The sequence below is a fragment of the Colius striatus genome, chromosome Z (genome assembly GCF_028858725.1).
Source record: "Colius striatus isolate bColStr4 chromosome Z, bColStr4.1.hap1, whole genome shotgun sequence".
Classification (NCBI taxonomy): Eukaryota; Metazoa; Chordata; class Aves; order Coliiformes; family Coliidae; genus Colius; species Colius striatus.
In genome coordinates this window covers 74,185,286-74,210,458 of record NC_084790.1, presented here as the reverse complement: position 1 = coordinate 74,210,458, position 25,173 = coordinate 74,185,286, and the positions used below count along the sequence as shown (strand labels likewise).

General features: G+C 40.1%; 1 protein-coding gene across 1 annotated transcript; it reads right to left on the bottom strand.

Moving 5' to 3' along the window:
- Positions 1-1,663: 1,663 nt before the first annotated feature.
- AGXT2 (alanine--glyoxylate aminotransferase 2) lies at positions 1,664-15,680 on the bottom strand. Its single transcript, XM_062018578.1, has 14 exons — positions 15,627-15,680; positions 13,866-13,957; positions 13,268-13,452; positions 12,869-12,992; positions 11,726-11,820; positions 10,546-10,639; positions 9,290-9,383; positions 8,177-8,277; positions 7,083-7,175; positions 6,133-6,265; positions 5,395-5,483; positions 3,774-3,923; positions 3,311-3,409; positions 1,664-1,774 (listed from the first exon to the last, which is right to left on the bottom strand). The coding sequence occupies exons 1-14, from the start codon at positions 15,670-15,672 to the stop codon at positions 1,664-1,666; spliced, it is 1,506 nt and encodes a 501-aa protein (XP_061874562.1). The 5' UTR covers positions 15,673-15,680.
- Between the last annotated feature and the right edge of the window lie 9,493 nt (positions 15,681-25,173).

Genomic DNA, 25,173 nt, shown 5'->3' with positions numbered 1-25,173 from the left:
CACTCCCCAGGGGAAGGGGAAGAGAATTGGGGAGGAAAAAAAAAAACTTGTGGGTTGAGATAAGAACAATATAAAAAGTGAATTAAAATAAAATTTAATTATCATAGTAATTACAATGATGATGAAAAGGAAGGTAAGAGATACAAAACCCAAGAACAGACACCTGATGCTCAGGACCGTTGCTTGGTGCCGGCTGACCAATCCCCCTTCCCTGCCCACTGCCCAGTTGGTAGCCAGCACAGTGGCCATGCTCCCTCCCAGGTCCTTGTGCACTTGCTTGCTGGCAGAGCACAGGGAACTGGAAAATCTTTAACTTGTGACAAACACTACTCATCAACAACCACAACGTCAGCGTGTTACCAACCTTATTCTCACACTACATCCAAACCACAGCCCTGTACCAGCTACTGCAGCACAAACAAACTGTCTCAGCCAAATCCTGGGCACTCCTGCAGTGGAATTTTCCAGCAGTGCTGATCTTGTCACTAATCATTGACTAAATTTTGCCACACAAAATGGCAAAATGCTCTTCTTCCCTCTACAAGTTGACATGGTACCTTACTGGGTAGAGGAATTGTTCAGGTGTTAAAATCTGAACTAAAAGGACCAATGTACAGTTCTTGCTGACTGCCCTCTACACTATTTTTTCTTGGAAACTGATGGAATTAATGAAATAAGCCATTTTAAAAAGTTATTATGTAATAAAGAGTTTGCATCTCCACTAAATGACTAATGGGTGTGCTGTGAAATCCCACAAGCAGCAGGAGGAAAAGAAAAGCCTGTTTTGGAGAGGAGGATGACTGGATTAGCGCCCCATGAAAAGAAATAATTACTGTAATTACAGGCTTTTCAACTTTGTGCAGTTCTCTTTTTTTTTTTCCATCTCTAATTACAGTGTATCCTTGTATTAAGGGTAAACAGTTTTTAACTCAGTTTGAAATCTCCAATTGTGTTTTGTCAGGGTGGTTCTCAGCCAAAGATTGACAACACTTGTGTATGTGAAATCTCACAGGCTGAACCTTGCAGTACTGCTTCTCAGACCTTTTTTTTTCGTACTTAAATAAACCAAAATACTTTATGATGTCTGTGTTTTACAAATGTTTGTATGTATTGGGTATAAATGGCAAGGTTTTGGGGGGAACCACCCTACCCTGGTCCTGGCCAGCTCTGCAGCACTGGGAGCTTCCTGCAAACCCCTGTAGGAAGTGGCCACCACAGCAGCAGCAGTGCTGGCCCAGGGCCACTGAGGCCCGCAGCAACTGCAGCTGCTACGGAGGCCAGGCAGCACATATCCCCAAAACAACTTCATCTTCCTGACCATCTTTCTAAAAATCGACAGTTTTGATACTGCTTTCTTAGATGAAAGATGAAGACACATCTGCCTCTTTATCTGACACCCAGTTAATCCAGTGGGGCATTTTGTGCTAGACCAGGTGTGCAGCTAATAATACACCACTGCCATGGAACTGAACTGCACGGTTACAGAACAGATAGAGCGTATTCTTTATTAAAGATTGGATCTACCAGAGCATTCTCAGGATACTGACAGTGGATTTCATCTCCAGACTGTGATTTCTTATCCGGTGTAGATTAGTGCTGAGTCTGGGTGGCAAAAAAATCAAGGGGATCTGTGTGCACTTTATGTAAGGAAACAAAATCACATCTATTTTGCAGCTGCTCTTTCCACATGTCTCTGTAAAGCAGTCTGAAATACTTCCACAGCAAAGTCGACATCCTTTTTAGTAATGCACATAGGAGGTTTAATTCTTAAAGTCTGTGAAGAGAGAAAGAACAAACAATTTTAAAATCCTTAAAATTGTATGGAAATATTACAGTTTCTATCAGCCCATATCTAGGTCAGCACTCGCCTTCTTGCCCCAAAAATCTATTTTTCATATTCTTATGGGAAAGAGCAGAACATGGAGTAAGACTTCTGATAAATGCACTCTCAAGTGGGGCAGTTTTGGACTTGACTGCATCAAGCTCCCTGCTCCACTCTTGTGAGAAAGCAACTTCCTCCAAAAGAGACCTGACTAGAGTAGAGTAGGTCATGTTTGCAGCTCTGTTATTCCAGACAGAGCTAGTGTAAAACCTTAGATGGGTTTGTATTAAGAACAGAGACACAGCTCTATTTTCCTCTCTGCCACCTTTGCCACAGGGAAAAGTAATATCTGTTGAGCCTGGAGTGCAAGAGTAATAGCTCTTGCCTTGTGTCAGCTGATTTGCTGCTGTATTACAGGCCTTTTTGAAGTCTTCTGGGAGAATATATTATGAAAGGACAACTAAATACTTTCAGTTAGGGTCCTACAGCTTGAATGCATGTTGATTAGGAAGGGATACATGCACAGCTTAATTTATCAAGAACAAAGGTTCTTAAATCCAAAGGTATCTAATTTCTGTAAAGATCTTAAACCTTCAGTTTAAATTTTACTGCCATTGTACCACGGGACCTGCTTCTGCAGGGGGGTTGGACTAGATGATCTCTAAAGGTCCCTTCCAACCCCTGCCATTCTGTGATTCTGTGACTTCATGCAGCACAAGTGGAATAATCATCTTTCCCACTCACAGCCCCAGCTGAAGCTAACATTCACCTTCAGGACTCTCTTGAGACAGAATCAGACTTTACTGTACTCTGAGTTGCAGCCTGGTACCTCTGCTCCGCTCTCTGACTTGTGGAAGAACCAACAAGGTGACAGATGGAGTGTCCTATTTGTTCTAGCCACTTTGTCTCTGCTTCCTCTGTCAGAGGATTTCCCTGACCTCACCAGCCCTGAGGCAACTCCCTGCTACTGACTTCCATGCTCTAAGATGCTGCTGACACAGTGCTCTGGGTGCATCTGATGCCCAACCACAGGTATTTCTTATTTTCCCGTTACTGTGCTGAATTTGCTACTAACCACTTTATTTTTTTGCTGTTACCATACAGGTGGAATGCTACCAGCTCTCCAGACTGAAAGAACTAGCAAAACCAAGCTTTTTCTGTGCCAATGAGTCAGGTGATAAACCTGAACACCAGCAAAGACTTAGCAGGCCTGAATATTGCTGATTTATTCTAGTTTACACAACACTATAGTGCACTGCTTTTGTAGGGGATGTCATCCCTCTAAAGGAAAACTGCAGGCTTGGAATTAGCTCAGCATACCTGAATATAATCAGATAACTCTTACTCTATTTATAAAATAACCAAAATGAAATTGAGGTAGTTCCTAAAACTGCATGTCTTCTAGCTTATTTACTAAAGTTAATCTACCTTGAGGGAAATGGGATGTAGTTCACGAGGAGAGAAAACGTACAACCAGAGGTTCAGTACCTGACTGTAGAATCCTCCTCTGCCAAAGAGGACCCCCATATCTTTACAGTCTTCACAGATCTGGTTGATTTCTTCAACTGGAAGAGGATGTCGACTGTCCTAAGGAAAGTAAACATTAAACTTCACTTAGATATTCTGAATTAGCTCTGAGAGAGAGGTATATTCCAATCTCTCTAATAAATCCCACACCCTTCTCCGGCTGAAAATATTAGCTGCATGATGCTTCTTTCTGAGCTGCATTATCTTTTTTCTAAGATGAGTTGATGCAATTAAGGTACACAAGTCATCGTTTGCTCAAAGCTTGTGAAATACGTGAAATGCTGGGATCATCTGGTTCATTTTTAGCCAGAGCAACATCTTCACAATCTGGGTTTTAATATACAATCTTCCTATTATTTCAACTGAAATAAAACGCAACACAACTTTCACCAGTGCTGTAAGGTGAAAAAAGTAAACCACTAACCTTATCTGTCACCATTTCTACTCCAATCATAAGCCCCTTGCCACGGACATCTCCAATAATCTCAAATTTATCCCGTAGTTTAGCCAGCTCCAGTAGCATGTATGTTCCCACATCCTCACTGTTTTTTTGTAGACCATCCTCTTCAATAGCCTGGTTAAAACGATGTAATATGACAGTGCTGCAGGAAAAACTTCCAGTACAGTCAAGTTAATCCTCATTTGGCTTGGGGTGTCACGCCTATCTCATTTCCTTGCAGACTATGTGCCTTCACTGCTGTGGCCCTGAGACTTTTCTCCTCATACAATCCTCTGACAGCGTTAGAGCACACCTGCACATATTTCAATGTCATTGTGGCATTTCTCACATTTTGCTTTTTATTCAGCAAATATACTCCAGAAATTCATGCACACATGCAGTCATGACTGAAAAATACCTGACCAGCAGGATTATTTAAAAAAAATCTCACGAGAAATATTTCAATTCTTTCTCAGTAGGATCATGAGAAGAATATAATTTGACAATCCATAGTTACGTGTACCAGGCTGCCTTTTAGGGAACACTTGAGAGTCTCAATTAATCAACACTATGCTTTTTAATCACAGTCTTTTTTTTTTCTATTCTTTACTCTCCCTTCACCAAATTTCTGACATGCAGCCAGTTATCAGCACTGACACCCACGAACCATTTTATGAACTTAGTACTTGCATTAAAAAATGCACATAAACCCCCAAAACCACAATTACAGAAGTCAGAGTGGCTGGTTTTTGTTTGGTGTTTTGGTTTGGTTTTGTTTTTTTTTTTTTTCCTAAATTTTCTCCTTTCAATTCCATTTTCTTCTTCCCAGCTCTGACAACCTTCTTGGACTTGTTTCAGATCCAGTTAAAAACCCCCAAAACATAGGTTCATAATTTCTTGTTTGCAAACTGTTTTCTTCAAAAGACTTTTATTTGTATGACTGACGTTACAAAATAGCCTAAAAAAACCCCTAAAACATTGAGGAAAGTAACATGAATAGAAACAGTGTCTGCTCTCATGAAGTGAGAGTCAATGACAAATGGTCTGTACATGATCAAGACAAATTAAATAGCAACCTACTGCCCATTGAATGATTGTCTGCTGGACAGTAAGTGAAATTTGCCTTTTTCATGAGGGATTTCTTTTTTCAAAAGGAACTGTGACAAATACTTTTAACCATCTGGTCGTTAAGGCTGTTTAGGCATAAGGTAAAATTATTTTAACTCCACAGCTTTTATTAAGCATGTGTGACACTAAATTTGGCTTAGCTGAGGGTTTGTGTAGCCCTGTGAAAGCAATAGAACTTTTCAGAAAGTGCTTTCCCAAACTTTTATTAACCAAGAACATAAGGGCGACAAAGAAAGACGATTCTGAAAACATGAAGGGAGGGATGAAAACTTTGCAACAAAGCTAATCAGGAACTTTTCCTACACTTAGGGCACACTGCCCAGGTATGCACAGTACATGCACACATTTATGCTTTTTGTAATGTTATTTTAAAAACTGTCTACATATAACTTCATAGTAAGAATAAATGTAAATAATGTTCATCTTTTGCTACAAGAAAGAGTGTGGAATGTATCAATTTACATAATGTTCTCCATACATCAAGAACTGCAGCTCCAACTACACAGGCCAAAGGGTTTCCTCCAAAGGTATTAAAGTGAAGGTTTTGGGCCAAGGAACTTGCAATCTCTAAAAGAAAAAGAGCAAAACTGATTACTCTTACAGTTGTCTTATATTTGGTAACAGTACTTATCTGCTTAACAGTTAAATTTGCAGTGCTTCAACCCTGATTCTATGGGAGACAACACCATAGGAAGACTTTTTTTCCCCTCTGACAAGTAATCCTTGCAAAATATTACTATTTCTAAAAACTACAGTCTAGCGATGCTAAAACCAGACTTGCAGGCCACATATGCTGTCAGTTGTCCCCTTTAAACTGACATCTACAAATTTTACTCACTAGATTCAGGCAGTCATTGGTATGAATTGAGTAAGTGGCTAACGTGCTGCCTTATACACTCAGAGTACATTGATTAGTAGAACAGTGAATTCAGTGAAGATTTCCAGGATCCATTACCAGCTGCACTGATGACTCAGAAGGTCATCCCTGCTTCAGTTATGCAACTGACTAATAAAGCTTTGCATTGGTAGAGTCCAGCACTTAGCTCAACAAGTGAGTAATATGAGTATCCAATTCGTTTGTCAAAAGATAGAATAAGATGAAGACTACTAATAAAGCTCAGCTGTCTGAACACACATCTCTCTAGTAAGTCGTTATTGTACAGTATATTTTGTAATTGGTCTATCATAAACCTTAGCAGAAGAGAACACTTAATACCTTTTGTGGTAACAACAGCTGCCATTGGAAAGCCGTTACCAATTCCTTTTGCCAAAGTAACAATGTCAGGGACTACATCATGTGTTTGAAATCCCCAGAAATGGCTGCCTGTTCGTCCAAATCCTGTTTGTACCTTTCAAAAGAAAAACCCAGAGAAATTCCCACCACTTTCTCACATTTTACAGTACGGTTTCTTTTTCTTGCTTATTTATTTTTCTGCTGTTACTGATTTGCATTAAACTGCAACTACATCTGGAGTCAACTTGTGTTAGGACCCTCATTCAGATGAATTTCCACAAAATCCTATCTATTGCAGTTAGGTTTTACTTCCACATATGTGTTAAGATAACATGTTACCACATTTTTAGGCATGTGAGGTGCATTAGGTGACATGCACAAAGAAGTTACAACCTTTCAGTTCAAAATGGAGAGAAATGAAATCTGACCAGATTTCAAAATAACCCCACAATTGCTGATTTCTGCTACTGCAATGCCTGAGGTATGTACCACTGTCACTTCAGAGTGTTTGCCACTATTTCAAAACAGCTTTAGCTAGGCAAATTCTGTTTATAAAGGATATTTGCAGGAGCACAGCAATCAACTTCCTTCTAGCATTTACATGTGCCAACAATGCTCATAGGAGCAAGTCTTATTGTGACAAACCTCACACCACAGCTGGCATTTATTAGCTGTATATTTGTTTAAATTTGCTTCTCCCCAAAAAGTAAGGACTCAAGTCTGCTACTAACATCTACTTTGTCTAAAAGCAGAATAAAGGCAGTAAAACCAGGAGGCTCCTATGCTTGAAAAGATGTTCTACATTCAAATTCAGTGCACAGCATTTAATGTTTATGATTTCCAGGCTTACAGTTTGCCTTCCCTGGGATTTTTTAAGACAGATTTCAGAAGCACCCCAAGCTCTGGAGTTCTTATGTAAAAAAACCACTCACTTCATCTGAAATACAAACACCTCCTCTTTCCCTCACTAGCTGATAGGCTTTCTTTAAGAAACTTCTTGGGTATTGAACAGTTCCATTAAGACCCTGTCAAGACAAAAAAAGATAATGTCTTCAGGAACAAAGAAACAAGCATCCCACTGTGTGACTATCCTACAGTAACAGAAAATACCAGCATCTCTCTCACACATAACAGCAAGATTATTGCCTCAATCAATTTCTGGCTTCAGCAGTGAGACCCCTTCAAAAATTTGCTGCTCAGGTCACTCGCTCCCATTCCACAGGGCCATTGCTGTTTCCTCAGCCCTGCTGGTATAAACGTTTTTAAGGCCATACTGTAAACTTGATCACTATGAGTCAAAGTCAATTACAGATAAGGTAACAAAACAAGTACCTTGAAAACCTACATGCTGAGAAACCCAGAAATTATGTTTCATGACAGAGTTAACTGCAGAATTCACACCCCTTCTTTGGTTAACTTGTTTAAAACACTGTTTTATCAATTTCTTTTCACCCTGACAGTTTTCATGTTGGATTAGAAATTCCACTGCATACCTGGACTGCAACGGCTTCGTAAACTTAAGTATGCAAAGGATAGAAGACAGTAAAAACAGAGAACAGCTCTAATTTTCTCTGTGGTCATAATTATCACTTCTTCCCCACCCCCGTTGTCTTTTCTGATCCCTGGGTATACTCTCCATTCTTCCTATTGAAGAATACATATATGGAAGTTCTGAAACTCGGCAAAAGCACCAAGCTGGAGAGCTGCTAAAAATATGTGTACAACCTGACTGGGAAGAGGTGGAAGGGGGACTGAAAATTTACAGAAATGGCATAGAGAGAAGCAGTATGAAATTTGGAACAAGGTATTAGAAACTAAACAATAGCATGACTCATACACATTACTTAAATGCACAAAAATCATGTATATTTAATCATAATTCTCTGTTTATGAGCAAAATACTGCCTCCACTGAAATCCATGATGATGGTGCATCCAAATATTTAAGATACTTAGGCATTAAAAAAAAACAGTTAAAAAAATCAGCAACAGTCTATGTTTAGACTGAGAAAGGGCTAAGTACCTACTTGAATTGGTTCAGCGATAAATGCAGCTATTGTCTTTGGCACCGAGGTATTTAGAGTATCTTTGAACTGCTCAATGTACTGGTCATTTGCATGACATACACCTGTTTATAAGGGAGATAGTTTGAAGAGAATTTACTTAAAATTACACAAAACCAGGTTCAAAACATGAAATCACATGTCTAAGTAACAAGTATTATCTGACTGAGTAGTATCACCTTTAACTAGACAACAAAAGGCGAAACATGAAAGGTGAGAGTCCATTATTTTCTCTTAAACCATTTATACTCAAAAGAACGACATTTCCAAAACAGCAAGGCAAAGCTGGTGTCACAGATTATGCAGGTCAGTTAGTTGTAGGTTAGAGAAAGCACTTGTGAATCACCTACATCAGCAGAAGAAACAGGCAGACACTTTCTCAGAGGTTAATAGACATCAGCAAAAGACATAAGGGACAGTTAGTGCAGATATGAGGATGCTCAAGCATACAGCTTTGTATCACTCTATTCTGAAACAAAGAGCAGAACAATTAGTGTAGCTAATGCTCCCACCTACTAGGGAGGGCAGAGCTAAAAAGAAAACACAGAGTAATTGCATATGCATGTGAATTAAAATATTAAAGAGTTCTTGTTGAAACAGTGAGGAAAAAAATTACTGTCATTGTTAACAGGAAAGCAGTAGAGGAGCTTTCACATTGTGCTGCCTATGGAACTTTTTGCCTATAGCTGGTTTCAGGTTGTCCTTACTATTGATATTGCTCCAATACACAAGCTGGAGAGCTGTAAAAACTTCAGAAAGACCAGAAAGCACCAGTCAATATTTCTGTTCTTCCAGATGTGCTGAACCGAGCTCCACAGCTTCCAGAGTTCATCGTGACAAGTACGGAAATAAAGGCTGGGATTTTAAGAAGAAATCTGCAACTATAAGATATCACCTGCCCAGAATTTTTCTCAGTGCAAACCAAGTGCCTGAAGTTCTCTGCAATATTTTGTTTGCCCTTGCAAATCCTAGCCACAGGTCTACCTTTCTTGAGGAGTTTAATCTAATCTAATCTAACTTGACAGTCATCTAGTATTCTCTGATCAAAAAGCCAAATACTTATTGTCATTGACCAACCTTCAGAACAGCTGCATTTCCGAACAGTTTGCACTGGAGAATCTCTACAATGACTGCCACCCCATGGACCACGAAAAACATCTGGTAACATTGTCTGTCAAGCATAAAGAGAAATAGCTAGAGACTTTATGGTCCCTTTCTAAAGGGATGTGTTTTGATCATAGTTGGGGATGGCTAATGGAAAAAAACCCCTAAATAAAGTCTGTCAAGGGGCATACACAATAATATGTGTGGAACAACACTAAATCTCTTGTTCAAGGAGTGGTGGAGGAGAGATAGTTTTGGAACCAACAAGTTTAGACTGTTCCAGCAACTGTCACTCAACTGATGACTTTCTTTACTTTCGGTTATCCCAGATTAACAGCAACATTTTGGATTTTGCTATTTTATAGACGAAAATCAGATATTAGAAATTTATATATTTGATTTAGCTTTATTTTTTTTGTTTAGATGAAGCTGGTAGTACTTCAATAACCTGAAGAGTACGGTAAAAATATGCAAAACACAAGGATGGAGGCAGATCTAGCAGAGTAACTGCAGGCTGGAAATTGAGAACTTCAGCCTTCCAATCCTGACTGCTGACAAAATTAACTGTCCCACAAAAAAACAGGACGACCATTTGATCTCATTTATGGAGCCAGGTTGGAAGGCTGCTATAAAGGACCGTTCCTATGGCCTGTGCTGTGGCTGAGCTACCCCCAGTACAGATCGGAGAAGCCAATGCCAGCTTCTGCATGACAGAAAGTCATTCCCGTCTGCTCAGGGGCAGGGAGATAACATTTTGCATTTACTCCATTTAATGGATCTCCCTAACAGATATGTCTCCTGTCTGGATGAAAGGAGGGACATCATAGTTGGATTTTTTTTGTTTGTTTGTTTGTTTTTTTCTTTCCAGCAGAGGATCTACTTCAGACCAGTAAAAAGCAGCTTTGCATAGATTTCCCAAAACAAACTTGAGAAAAAGTGTTCTGGGCAATATTATTTTGCACCTCACATAAGACTTCCATGCAAGCACCATAATAATTCATGTTATGGCTGTCCTGACTCCAGGGTAAGCAACTACATGGAGAAGGAAAGGGGACTTCAGCTCTTATTGACCTAACACAGCAGGAACGACTACACTGCAGTTTAATTAGAGACCATATATTACTCTGAGGATAGAAAATGCACTAATTGTTGAAATGTTCAAATAAATCATTAATTACCCAGATTATTTAAAAAAAAAAAAACAAAACCAAACCCAACCAACAACTCACTGTTGAACAGCCAAAGTCATTTGCAACACCATGCTTATAATGACCAACAGACGTCAATCCCAGTGTGTAAGGGCTATTTCCATGGTATGCTCCCCTGTGCAAACAAACAAAGCACATCAATATCTCTCATTTCCAAGAAGAGCCTGTAGTAGTTCTGAGAAGGCACATTTCTGAGCTACAAATTGTTAGGGAAAATGTGCATTGTTGCTCTCAAAACAAGATTACTACTTCCACTTTTTGCTCCGGTTTCAGAAGATCCACGGCTCCTCACCTACTTTGGTCTCCTGAAATTTCAAATGTTTAAATTGTGAGGTAATGTTTTCAAGGAGAAGGAAACAATGACTGGAACTAACAGCAATTCAGACAGTGTCTCATGAAGTTCTACTGTAGCACCTGAGCCTCACAGGGCAAATATCTCTGTTCTTTCAATCTTAGGAACTGCTGCTCTCTCCAGCAGATGCTGCCAATGATTAAACCACATGGTGGTTTGCGCCAGTTTTATACACAAATCAAAAGTTCATTAATGAGGATATGCAAGCAACGTAGGTATCCAATGTTCAGCGGAACAGAGTAACAGAAAAATACAGCTCTTCATAACAAAGCCTTTAATTCCAATATTTGACGCCACTCGGGATGCATAGCAAAGACAACTGCTTCACTAGTGCTTACTAAGCAGTCCTGCTGCACCACCTCTGTCGTTATGCCAGAAGTGCTGTTTGTCTACTCATGCAGTGAATTGTTGTTCAGGGGTCTGGCAAAAAAATGAGGCAGCAAAACAAACCCAAATAAGTTGTTCCACAACATTAGTTTCCTGCCAGAACAACTCCCCACTGCGGGTCACTGCCCCGCTCTTCCAGAGGTACCTTTGCACCCCCACAAAAGGGGGGCACTGCAGGGGTGGAATGAAGGAAGAAAGCAGCAATTGCTGAAGCCTCCTCTGGCTCTGAACAAAGGTTCACCAAAGCACACTCTCAACACAGAGACTATTCATTTTGTATGCAAACTAGTCTTTGATACACCAGACTAGGCCTTCAACCCTTGCTTTACTCCTCTTTGTCAAATGGTAGTTTCATTCTTCCCAGCAGTTCTGGGGTTAAGAGTTCTGTATTATTTCTTTGTTTAGGTATATACAGATTGATCACAGACACAAATGAGTTATGTAAAGATCTATTACTGTTACCTGAGAGAGATGATGTTGAAGTTACGAGTGAATATCCTCGCCATGAACATAGCCAAATCATTGGCTTCTGACCCACTGTTGGTTAGATAAACCACCTACAGGAGAATGCTCAGGATCAGCATAGCATCAGACCACGTCACCTAGTAATATTATGAGCTATAAGCTATCACTACCACAAGGTGACTTCAGTAGTGCTGCCCATACACTACAGATGAGAACTAAGATCAAGCTGATCTGCTCAGGGGAAGTGCAGATATAATACAGAAAAGAGAGTTGGAGTCTTCAGGGTTTCCTAAGATGGAATAGTGATTGAAAGTAAAACAAAAGTGCCTGAGTCAAACTGAGCATGACTGAGTGAACAGAAATAACCTTCACACAGGTAAAAAGAGCTGTACAGCGTCCTTGCATGTTAGTTACTAGACACACAACTGTGCAATAGAAGAGGTGAGATGACTTTGCTTATTGAGAGCAGATAAGCATTAAGAGGATATCCTGAATGCAAGTTCTGAGATTTGAAAACAGCTCAAATTCTAGTGTCACTGCCTTTAAAGTTGATTTTCAGAAATAACTGAGATTCTCCACTGCTTAAACTGTACAGATGCTTGATTTTTTTAAACCGTCATTCCATTTTTAAGTGTGCAAGAGCTTCTCTCTCTTCTGCTAGCCCAATTTCATTTTATCACCAGCTTATTTTACCTGAAACCAAACTCAACATGCTTCATACTGTTTCAGGTATATGAAATGTAACATTTATGTGGATTATTTGTTTAAATGTTAGTAAAGCTTACTACACAACGTACTATCAAACACTTCTCACTATGAATTTTCATGAGATCGAGAAAATTAAGGCTGGCTACATACAAGAATAATTAACATCTTCTTAGTTCCTTCAATAATTTTTAAGCTGCCAATGCCCCAGTGACAACTGGAACAGGAGAAAGAAAAGAACAACAGCTTTGGATATTGTGCTTATCTGTATCTGAATCTAAAGAAAATACCTTTATTTGACAGTCTATAATCCCCATACAGGTTTTATCTCCACATATATTGTGGTTCTCATTTATTTAATAAATATTTTAATATTAAATGTTTCTTATAAGCAGATACTCCCTTCACCTACCCCTGCTCCTGTGAGAAAAGTACCTTAAGTGGATCTGGAAGAAGAGAAGTTAGTTTTTCAGCATACTCATGGATCGAGGGGTGCATGTAGATATTACTGGTGTGCCACAGGCGAGTAAGCTGTTTCTGGGTAGCCTTAGTTACCTTCCTGCATGGAGCACAAGAAGAAATAAAGAGATTTAATCCAGTGCTCACACGTGCACATACTTACCTGTTATTAATTCTGGAAATGCAGACTCTGTGCCATTGGCCAGGTGGATGAACAAGTAGATAAAATGACTGAATTCTTCAAAATGTAGTGATACAAGTGATACACAGTAATTCATCAAATTATATTCTGCTTTTAGGCCCACAGTGCCAAAAACCCAACATAGGTAACTCTTCCTGTATTTTACAGCACAAACCAAACAGTAACATACTTACGGATGACAGTGACCAACACTGACAGTGGCAATTCCAGCAAAGCAGTCAAGGTATCTTCGCCCTTTATAATCAAACAGCCACTGCATATGTCCTTGATGCAGCAACAATGGCTTCTTGTAATACATTCGCAGTGTAGGAGAAATATTTTCTGCACGGATCTTCTGTATGCGTTCATACGGATAGGACTGAGTTGAATAAAAAAGTCAGTATCCATTTATGCTTTCTAAAGATCCAGCCTAAAGCAGATGTAGCAGATCACAGACTACGCAGTTGTCCACAGCAGTTGTTCATAGAACAGATTTCAACAAATTCTGGCACATGGAGGGGTTCTACAAACCTCTGAAACTCAGCTTTTGAAATGCTGCTATTCTGAACTTCTTCCTTAAAGATTTTCAAATCAACAGTTTCACCATAAGTAATAGAACTGTCACACAGGTACATCTATAGGTTATAGGTTGTAACAATAGATTTGGGGTTTGCCAAAATAAGCATATTTTACAATCATATTTAATGCACTGACCACTTATAGCAGATGAAGCCACCACTCAAATCTAGTAATGCAGTCTGACTTAAACTCAGTGTAGTATGTATGACTTACTTTGTATTTTTCAGGTACAAAATTGCAAGGAGGCATAGTGGAGACGTTACATGTGGAGACATAGCTTTTCCACTTCTGCTGCCTAGAGGCAACTATAAAACAGTAGGAGAATTATCAGTCACTTATTAAAGTGCACAAAGTCTCAAAGACTTTCTCAATAAGCTTGTTTAAACAAGACACAACCTACGGTCAGAGTGAGTTTTTGTTTGGGTTTTTTGTCTGAGATATTTTCTTGAGAAAAAAAAATAATGAAATATCACCTTCATAAAAGATAGGTACTTAAAAAATCCCTAGGCACTTCTCTCTTATCTGCCAAAACTCAGTTATTGGCTTCACAGGGACTTTAATTTTGACAAAAAAAACCTTAAAAAAACAACAAGACTGTTTCTAATACAAATTCTTATCTGAGAGCAGCAAAAGCAGGACTTCTTTTTAACAAACCAGGAGTCCAAGCAGATAGCGGCACAGGGAGTGCTCAGGTATGGTCCCAACCGACCTAAACAAGTGGGCAATGCCCAGTGTAAGTGGAGGAACTGAATCAGGTGCAGGATCCACTCAGTGAGTCTAGGCAGGAGCAGCAGTAGATGGGGCCAGAGACAGGGCTGCAGACCAGTTTACAACATAGGTCCAAGGTCCATCCAGGAGACAGGGCAGGGGGCTCGATTAACTTCTAAATGCATCACACTGTCTTACCTTTTATTTCACCGGAAGTGAAATAAAGCAATTAAGCATGTATCAAAATGCTGTAAGGAACCCTTACGTTAACTGCTGAGAACTACAGATCTATTTTTTAATGCCCAAGGTTTTAACTGATTTCTAAACCACGTTATTAAAATATAAATGAATTAGGAAAAAAGTTTCCTGTCATGCCCCTTGCAACTACTCCTGGCACTGATGAATTAAGCACCTAGAAGACTCAGGTGTCAAGATTACCAATTAAAGACCGTAAGCTAGTGAAGTTCTGCCTTTAGGCTTCTTTCAAAGGGATCTACAGGTACACGGAAAGCTCTTCGTTTCCTCCCCGCCCATGTACAAACATGGTGCTACGGTCAGAAATCCCCGTGAGGGGGCTTCCAGCTGACCCCCAGCCAGGGGCCGCCCCGCAGCCGCGGCGCTGAGAGACCCCGCACGGCCCCGCGCCGGGAATCACCACCTCGGCCCCGCACGGCCCCGCGCCGGGAATCACCACCTCAGCCCCGCATGGCCCCGCGCCCAGAACCAGCACCTCAGCCCCGCATGGCCCCGCGCCCAGAACCACCACCTCGGCCCCGCACGGCCCCGCGCCGAGAACCACCACCTCGGCCCCGCGCCGGGAATCACCACCTCGGCCCCGCGCCGGGAATCACCACCTCGGCCCCGCACGGCCCCGCGCCGAGAACCACCACCTCGGCCCCGCACGGCCCCGCGCCGGGAATCACCACCTCAGCCCCGCACGGCCCCGCGCCGGGAATCACCACCTCGGCCCCGCACGGCCCCGCGCCGGGAATCACCACCTCGGCCCCGCACGGCCCCGCGCCGGGAATCACCACCTCGGCCCCGCATGGCCCCGCGCCGGGAATCACCACCTCGGCCCCGCATGGCCCCGCGCCCAGAACCAGCACCTCAGCCCCGCACGGCCCCGCCCCACGGGAACCGCCGCCTCAGCCCCATAAAGCGCCCGCCCGACACCCACGGCTGCTCCGTCCTGCCAGGACTCGGATGGCGGGTCCGGCCGGCTCCCGCACAGCCGAGCTGCCTCCCGTAACCGTGCCGGTCGCTTACCGCTCCCGAAGCGGCGCAAGCAGAGCACCGCGAGCCCCCGCGCCATACCGGCCGGTCCTGTGGCAGCGGCGGGAGGCGGCCGCTCGCCCCGCCCCGCCCCGCCCGCACGGGCCCGCAGCCGGTGGCCAGGCGCTGCAGCGGGGTCAGCAATTCGAGCCCACTTGAGGCGGTCTCTGGAAAGGTTGAGCATACGATAATGAGAAGGTGGGTTTTATTTGTGGCGGACGGCGGTTAATACTGCCTTTAAACACAGCCGTCTGTACAGGGAGAAAAGGAAAGATAGTGTACGAGGGAGAACTGATCACTGATTAAGGGTGCAGTTGCCTCCCATGTCCTACCCTGTTAATCCCACCCACCCGCCAGCAGCCAGGTACCAAAAGCCTGAGCTGTGACTAGTTCAGGAACTCTGCTTGGGAACCCACAACAGGGCAGAGCACAGAGAGTACTGGTACAGAGAAAACTGTGGGTACAGAGAGTCTTGGGCATCCTTCTCCCAGCGTGTGCAGTTTGACTATGAGCCAACCACTTTGTCCCATAAATGTGACAGCCTTTGAGCTCTCCCTATCAGCAGCTTGACTACATGGCTGTGGTCTCCCCTTGGGTTTAGACACCTTCAAGGTTGCTCCTCAAAGCAGAGTGTTCTACCCACAGCAGATTGTGGGGTTAGCCCAATTCAAGTTCTCCCTGGACGGCAACCTCATAGCACACCAGGCAACTCTCCCCTTCAGCAGAGACACCTCTCAGGGTTAAGAGACAGTAGTTGTTTGGCTTAAATATTTCAGTTTTAAATAGGATGAATCACTTAAGAGTGTCCATGTTGTGTGATTTATTTTGCTGTTTGCTTAGCTTCATTTACTTAGCATGAGCAGTCAGATTTGCTGGAGCCTTTGGTGGCAAAGATGTGAACTTGCATCAAGATTTACTGAATGTGTATCTGCTTAAGCAAAACTGCCTTCAGAGCTAACCCAAACCAGGAGATAAGGAGCCCACAGCCATTAACAGCAGGTGAAACTGTACTAGAGAATGGCCTGTCTGGAGACAAAGGATCCAATGAGGAACAACAGAAATACTACTAGTCCCAAATACTACCAGATCCAAATACTACTATTGGACTGAACTGTTGTGCAAAGGGCAGGTGAATAGTCTGTAAGAGTATAAAAACTGCCCAGGGATTCCTTCAATTGGATTCCTCCCCTTCGCTTCAGCTCAAGCTGATACTGCCACTGTGCTATTAAGTTAGATATCTATGTATGCTTAAGTGCCTGAGACTCTGCTCCAAGAAACGTTGGGTTTGAACTTCAGAGTGAACTACCACCAGATAGAGAGGCAGAGAGACCTCTTACCACATCAAATACTGGCTAAGTGAATTGGGAATAAACATGCTGATACTTTGAAACCTTAGCCAAGAAATATAAAGGGCCCTGTGTGCACATCTAATTCTTTAGATAGAAACACCTGACCGAGTCTGGGACTAAGTCTGGATCCATCCACACCAAGACACTACACGCTACAAAATGAGGGGTCCATTCTGAACACCATGACTCAATGGGAGAATCTCTTTCACTTTTCCATCTCCAATCTTTGTGAATATAATTCTAAATAAATTCTAGCTCATTTTTCCTTTACATTTCCTAATTCAAACTTCCTTTATATGTTTTCTCCATGTAGTAAGTAATAGAGTGAACCTTGCTGTCCTCTCACCTCTATTAAGTCACTTTTGCTAATGTCTTTGACAGTGTTTCCTAAAGTGACCAAAAACTTGCCAGGATCTTAAATCAAGATACAGGACAATGACTAATTTCTTTTTTTTTTTTCTTGTTTTTTTGTTTTGTTTTGTCTTCCTCAGCAAAGAGTATTAGCACAACCTCCTACACGACTGGGAAAAGCAGCAAATTTCCTGTCACCTTCCTCCATTACCTTCCAGTTCCTCTTAATCCTATGAGAAGTAAGACTTGTGATGGCATTCCCTAGCATGGTAATGGGCATAGTCTGTAACCAGACAAAATTGCCAGTGAAAGACATTTCGCAGTGATTTTAGTGACTCCAGCAGCTCCTAAGACAGAAGGCTGGCAATGTCACCTATGCTGAGGTGCAGTCCCAGTTTTGCTGGAAAACTGTTCTTGCTGCAATGGCTCAAACATTTGTACTTCCTACTAACCAGGGCAGTGCTACCTATCTTAGAACTCCCAAATGTTCAACCTTTCTCAATCAAGCTTTACTTTTGCTAACCTGAAATCCACGAATTTCAGTGATAAATATTTTTTTTCATTAACACAAAGATCCATAAAGAAGCACGAGTATAAACGGTGTGAGGTGGTGCATAAGCTGTGTGCTGATTCAATTGCTTGGTGCATGCAAAATGGGTTAAACACATCTATCACTGAACCTTCCACAGGCAGAACAGTGACAGCCCATCAAAGAGATTGTGCTGTATGTCTGGCCTTTCCTTTTTCTTTTTGTATATTACATACTGGAATTTTTATACTTCATGAAGGAAGGTAGAATTAGTGAATTCTACTCAAGAACATTTATTAAATTGAAATGCGAGCGCCATAGCAATGAGATTTTACACCAACAAATGATCGAAAAGTCCATCAGAGAGCTACAAGAATATCCATCTTATGAGTGAAGTTGCTGTCAGATTTTATTAAAGCCAGTATTTTCAATATTAAGAACACAAACCGCACATTTTAAACCATTTTCCTTCAGGTACACTTAGAAACAGTGATGAATTCCTGAGCAACTATTTTTATACCAGTATTCTCCAATGTATGTATTCCATTCCATATGAAATCTATTTTCTAAAATGTATTAAATTTTATAAATTTACAAAAAGTTTGGATCTGGTTCATAGAATAATTGTGCTTCACATCTTTCTGTCACTACAGCAGTGACACTACGATAAATTGGATGTTCCAGATTGCATATAAATTCTGAAATTGTAATAGAAATGCTGCCTAGCTTTTATCGCAAGGCTAACCTTGAAATGTTTTATGCAAATGGAAGTAAGTTTCCTTTAAATAATGGATTATCTCTTTCTCTGCTGGAAAGCAGACTGTTTATTCTGTATATTATGAGAACACGCAATTTAATTTATAAATATGTTTCTTTGAGAGACCTACTGGCACAATTAAGGGCAAGGAAGTTCCAGGGGCTTTAATCTGCACTTAATAGCATGGCAGAAATCTGAACAAATACAATGAGCTGATAACTGCAGGCATGTTTGTTTTTTTTTTTTTTTTGTGGGCAATACTTTTCCAGATCAGCAACCTCAATATTGCTATATTTTACACAATTACTACAAAACATATATAAAGCACAATATAAAGATTTCAAAAGTGCTGATTATCTCTGAGCAATATAACGCATACACAGAACTGCTGGTTATGTTATTCGAGATGATAAATCATATTTATAATCAGAATTTAAAAAATATTACCCAGACAAAATATAAAAAACCACTAAAGCAGCCCAGGAACAGTTTCCGAGCATAGCTGAGCAGCACTTTTACCTTCCTTTTGGAATGAAGGACACAGGGATGAGAAAAGCAGTCTACAGAATTATGAATATTTGACATACTTTTGCATATACTCTGCAGGTAGAAAAATCTGCCTCTTGCTAGACATGTATCATTTTCTGTCTTACTGAAGGAATATTTTCTATAATCGATTTCTACAAAGAGCTCCAACATCCTGTAAATATTCTACTCTGTGCTACATGTCTGTAGAACTGACAATTGCAATCTTTGTAGAAACTGAAGCGAAATCTTTCCATTTTTGCTGATGTCAAAATGAGGTGAAGCTACTCAGCAGCTCACTAAAATGGACATAAAGTTAGATAAAGACAAGATCCAAGACAAGCAGCATCACAAAATAGAACAGGATGTTAAACCTTCCAAAAACAAGAGAGGAAGATGTAAATAAAGACAATCTTACATCTAACTACTCTACACACTGACATCTTGAGTATAAGCCTAGCTTTTAGCGTATGAGCACTGCAAGAGACTACACAAGTACTGCAGGTATTTCTTTTAATTACTTTTGACAGATAATAATAGCTTCTGTTAAAAATGAAACAATCCCCATAAATACCAAGAGACAATTTAGTAGTATCCACAGTCCTTGTTCTCTTGGAGCTTCAAAGTCATTACATTATCTTTAATAAATAAAAACCAGAAGAATGCTCAAGAATGATAGGCATACATGTGAGACAATGTAAATGGATAAATACACCTCTTCTGTAGATCTGTTTGAAAAGAAAAGAAGGTTGCTTTTTAAAATGGCGTGGTACACTTGATTTTTTCCTTTGGAATGTAGGAAATGGAACAGCAGATCAGATGAGAGGTCCAGCTTTTCAAGTATTCTCTTTGCCTGGGACTGATGTCAGATATGTGGAAGGAAATCCTGTAACTGGCAGAACGTGAAGGAACACTTCTCATGTACAGGACTTTTTATGTTCTTGTAGAATAGATGATGTGCAGTAGCCAGTTTCAGTGTTTTGCCCAGTCTTTAGCATTTAATAAGGCTTTACTGCTTTTGTGGACTACCTCAGGTAGCTGTGCAAATTCTCACTTTTGATGTAAAAGTATTTTCTTCCTTTCATTTTTTTTCTCACAAACTCTTGTATTGCTCCTCTCAGTTCTACTAGTTCTTGTTTTTTCCCATCTGCTCTTACATGTGATTCTTTTGCTTCCATCTTCTGTTTGATGTCCCTCACTTCTCAGCGGTAGTAAAAACTAAATACCTTTACCTCCTCTGATTTTTCTATCCACCTATGTACCATCCCATAATGACTGTGCACTTCTTCCATTTTGTGACGTGCAGCAACCGTGCCCCCCTTACCATCCTTAAGCTCTGTTTCTATCCCCATATGTATTTCTGTATTTCATTTATCTTTAATCTCTTGCTTGACATAGACAGGAAATATGAAGAAATTCCCTTATTAGTTTCAAAACAGTGTTTAAGGCAGGGCCACAAGATTGTGCCAATTGATGTAATTCAGTCCATCTTTCCACACTCATGAGAGCTGGACTCTGAATTTAGTATGAGAGTTTGAGACAGTTGCAAGTAGGGCTAGTCCCCATTGTCACTCATTTAGGAACAGAGTTTCAAGATTGTTATGTCAAGAACTCATCTGAAAAGAGGTCTTTCTAAATAGCAAGTGCTGATAATCCTTAGTTCCATTGCTGAGAACCAGAACCAGAGCATTTCTGACAACTCAGTCTATTCAGTACTGGCAAGCTGGGCATCATAGGCAGGGGCAAAAGAGCAGGAAAGGGACTGATGTTTGGCTGCAAAGTTGGTCAGTATGGCTATCCCTACAAGATGGATATTTCTCTGTTATTTTTTCATGATAAAATACATCTCAAATATCCCATCCTAGTGGTACCAGGGCAATGCAAGGGATGATTCCATGACAAGTTGGTAGTTCACAAAAATAATTTGAACATGAGAAACGAGGATTTTCAATCTTGATATGATGATTCACAATTTGACACACAAAGTAAAATGCTTTTGTCTGACTTTTTGAAGAGAGAAAAAAACCCCAAACTGAGGTAGCAATTAATTGAGAATATGATGCTCGATGTCGTGACACATTCGTTTCATTTGGCGTTATGGCTTTGTAGAAGATGTATAATATCTATCAGCTGGCTTAGATGACTTTGGTTTCTGTGCACAACACGTCCAGATTGCTTACAGTTAATGAAAAAGTACGAAATACATTTACAGGCTTCATGATGTGAACCCCACAAATACAACGCTTGAGACAGCACAAAAAAAATTCTGCTTATTAAATTTGAACACCTGCTGTTACTACACTTCAGATACGAAAATGACGTTTAAAGCAACTGTATAGTTTCCAGCCATTTAAACACAGACACATAAACAGATACACCACAGAATTCACTGCTTTAACGTAAATCAATTATCATTACATATTTGTTTTACAGTTAGTTCCACAAATAATTGTATCCTCTTACTACTATTATGTAAGATGAGTTTACCACATCTTTGCTAAATAATATTTGTAGTTACATGGCATCATTAAGACCATTCTTCAAACCTGCATTTCTCGTGACAGTGAGTTTTGGGAACACATGTCCCACTTCAATAAATGGTATGCCTACAAAAGTCAGGGATGTTACACTGAAATGCTAGAATTGTACATCAAATATGTTTTTGCTAAAGAAAAAAGTCTAACTATAAAATTTAAGATAGTGAGTAATTTTTTCAATACTGAAGAAGAATTAATAACATTAGTCCAAGCCTAAAGGAATGCTAATCAATAAAAAATATATAAATTTGATTTTATGAATTTTATGAAATGAATACTTTGGAAGAGCCTTAATGCTTCCTTTTAGGGCTTTTATGCTACTAAAAAGTAATTCATGCTCCAAGTGGCACAAGTGTAAGTTTGAAAACACTGTTCAAAGTTTTCAAATAGTTATTCCAAGTGAGAAATTTGACAATGGTGGAAGAACTAGAGGGATAATTTCTGTTTCTGGGGTAAATTCTTGTTGCATATTTAATCCCTCTGTATATCAGAGGAGGTGTCAAGAGCCCATTATTCCCCACTGGTGTGTCATAGTTTTACAACAACTGACTGTGCAACTCCTGCAAAATCTCATTTATTTCCTAATGAAAAGCTGTTCCTTAAAGAGTTGCAAGGAAAAATATTGTTGCACATGGAAAGAATGAAGTATTGAACATCCAGAGGCCCACACACTTAGCTGAAGATTATCCTGATTTTACAGAACACCAGTCTCAACTCTTTTCTTAATGCACTTTCAGATTTTAAAGGCCACTTTCCAAAGATGTTGCTCTGACCTTGGGAGCAACAAGGTGTTTTGGAAAATAAAAGCAAATCCAAGGGGAAAACGGTCAACCTGCACATTTTTTCAGTGTAAAAAATTGAAATATATTTATGAAAATTGTGTTCAAATCGTGTTTAGCTAGCAAATCCCTCAAAAGCCTTAGTTACCTCAGAGTAATGAGTAAATGGACCTTTTACACTCTGGTTGAATTTCCCTTTTCACGGAAAGCCATGATGATTTGGCATATTGAGTCATTCATCAGTAACAGCGGGAGAGAACCTGCACCTCACAACATAATTCAGGTTACAGTCATTTTGCAGTGACAATACCAATTTACGGCAAAGCGTATAAACTCTTCCCCTCAGTTCTCCTTCTGTGTGGATTACTGCAGGTACACATACAGATGCCTACAGTCAAACAGGATGAATCATACATTTTAAATCTGCCAAAAATTGTGCCTGTTTGCCTCAGGTCCACAGTAACCGCTGTGGCAGCAACCACCTGCTGCTGACACGTTATCCTGTGATAAGGAGGAGTAAAACACAATGGCTTGGCTCAGATATGGTTTGTCTGTGTAAAGAAAGGGAAGGTGTCTGATCCAGACCAGCTCTTTCAGATTCATCCAGAAAACAAAAGTGTAGATGAAGCACTGTCAGAGTACATTATCAGCTTACACACATCCACACACAGAAGTGCTGGCCTGTAAAACATTCCAGTTTGGACTGTAAGCTGACAGTTTATTTGCAGTACTTTTAGCATGTTTAGAATATTTGTAAGATATACTACAAATGCTAGAGCAAAGTTGTCCTCTTAACTATAACAAAAAAAAAAGTTATGTTTGGCTGCTCTCTTGAGTAGACACTTCATGTCTTCAAGTGGTCGAATTAAGTCTAAGATAGCTCCTTACACATTCAGCAGAGCATCTAGTCTGCTCTGATCAACCTCGAGAAGTCAGTATAGAGGGGACAGGCTCTAAATTTGATGCCTGAGGTAAACCATAGAATCATTGTTACAGTATACACTAACACATACATATACAGACACATAGTAATTACACACACATGAATTAGTTATATCATAAAGTCCTGCCAGCAGAAAGGCTAGATAGCTCAACTTCATCTCTTGATCTGTACTTCAGTGGTTCCTTGGCGTGAAGGTGAAACATAAGAATGTGATTTGCCAAATTAGGTTGTGGCCCTCTGTGACCTTCAAAACCTGAAAGTCTCTTTTGTCTAGCTCTGCAGCAGGTTACCTGAAACTGCAGGAAGCCTGGCTCAGTCCATAAAATCATGAGAAGCTGAAGAAATGGAAAGCTACTGAGGAAGGAGAAGAATAGAAGAGAGCTAATCTGTCGTAAATACACTTTCATTCACACCTACAATTTCCCCTACCTTATGTTTCAAATATCCCCTGAAGCTAGTCATACTGGCTAAATACTTGCCCAGTATTCATTAGTCATACTTTCCTGGAGTGAGCTGAGCTTTTGTTTCAGGAAGAAAAGACCACAGTAAGTCTGGAGTCATTCCAGTAACATTTGGTTCTACCTTTGGTTACATGGAATATGAGGAATCCTCGCTATTCCCACTGCTTTCTGAGGACATCTGACCAGCCGAGGTACCTGGAGTCATTTCCTCATTCCCACCACTATTTCAGCAGAGCTCTTACTCAGAGCTTTATGTTTGACTTTGGAAGCTTAATTCCAAAGCTTATATTGATAAGTTCATTACGAAAAATCCAACTTAAAAATTGCCTTCCAGGCTCAGAGAAAAGTGCAATGTCTGAGGATGCGGGAGAACACCATTCCATTTGTGGTTGGCAAGAAACTACAAACTCAGTGGGAAAGAAGCTTTGCTCTCAAAACCTAGATTCTATTTTAATTTCATAATTACAGGTGATAAAAAACATGTGAAATAAATAATTTACAGTTAGTAATATATCTGCAATATATTAGAAATATAGTTTAAAAATTACTTCTTATTCTTAATTGGTATAAAGTTTAGTTTTATGCTTTATATAGAAACTGTAGCTTTGCTTGTTACTGCTCTCTCAGCAGAAGGAAACAGAAAAGTTCTGAAGTAGCTAAATAGTACTGGGAAATTAAAAAATATTTTATTTTGCTTTTTTTGGTAATAGAAAAATAGCCTTTTTAAAATACATTGTTAAACATACGGGCTCATACTAAAGTACCATTGTATATTATATACAGTAAGGCAGTGTATCAAATATTGTCCCCATACTTTTTTAATGTTTGATTTGACTGGATGAGAATGTGAACGGGATGCAAAGTTTCCTGTCACTAAAACAAAGCAAAAATATATTTAGAAGGATTTGTTACTTTACTGTAATTTGTTGAATATATTCTCTACATGATTTGCCAGAGCTCTTTTTTCCTTAAGGATTGAGAAAAAATACAAAAAAACCATAATCTAGTGTCACAATGCATTCAGAAGAAAGTAACATTGCAGATCAGAATGCTATTGTGCAATGATTTATCTGTTCCAGGAATTACTCAGATCACTATGGTATGCTGACCGACCTGTAACAATTTTCATCTTTGTTGAATCCGCAGTATCCCCTCAGGTTTAATTAACTAACAGAAAATCTGCAGAGCTGAATAACTGATTTATAATGCATTTTTCATGGCAGATAATATCCATTTCCTCATCTACCTGTGTTAACGATCCAAGGTTTACTTCCATGATTATTACCTCAACCAACAGTTTATTTTATTCT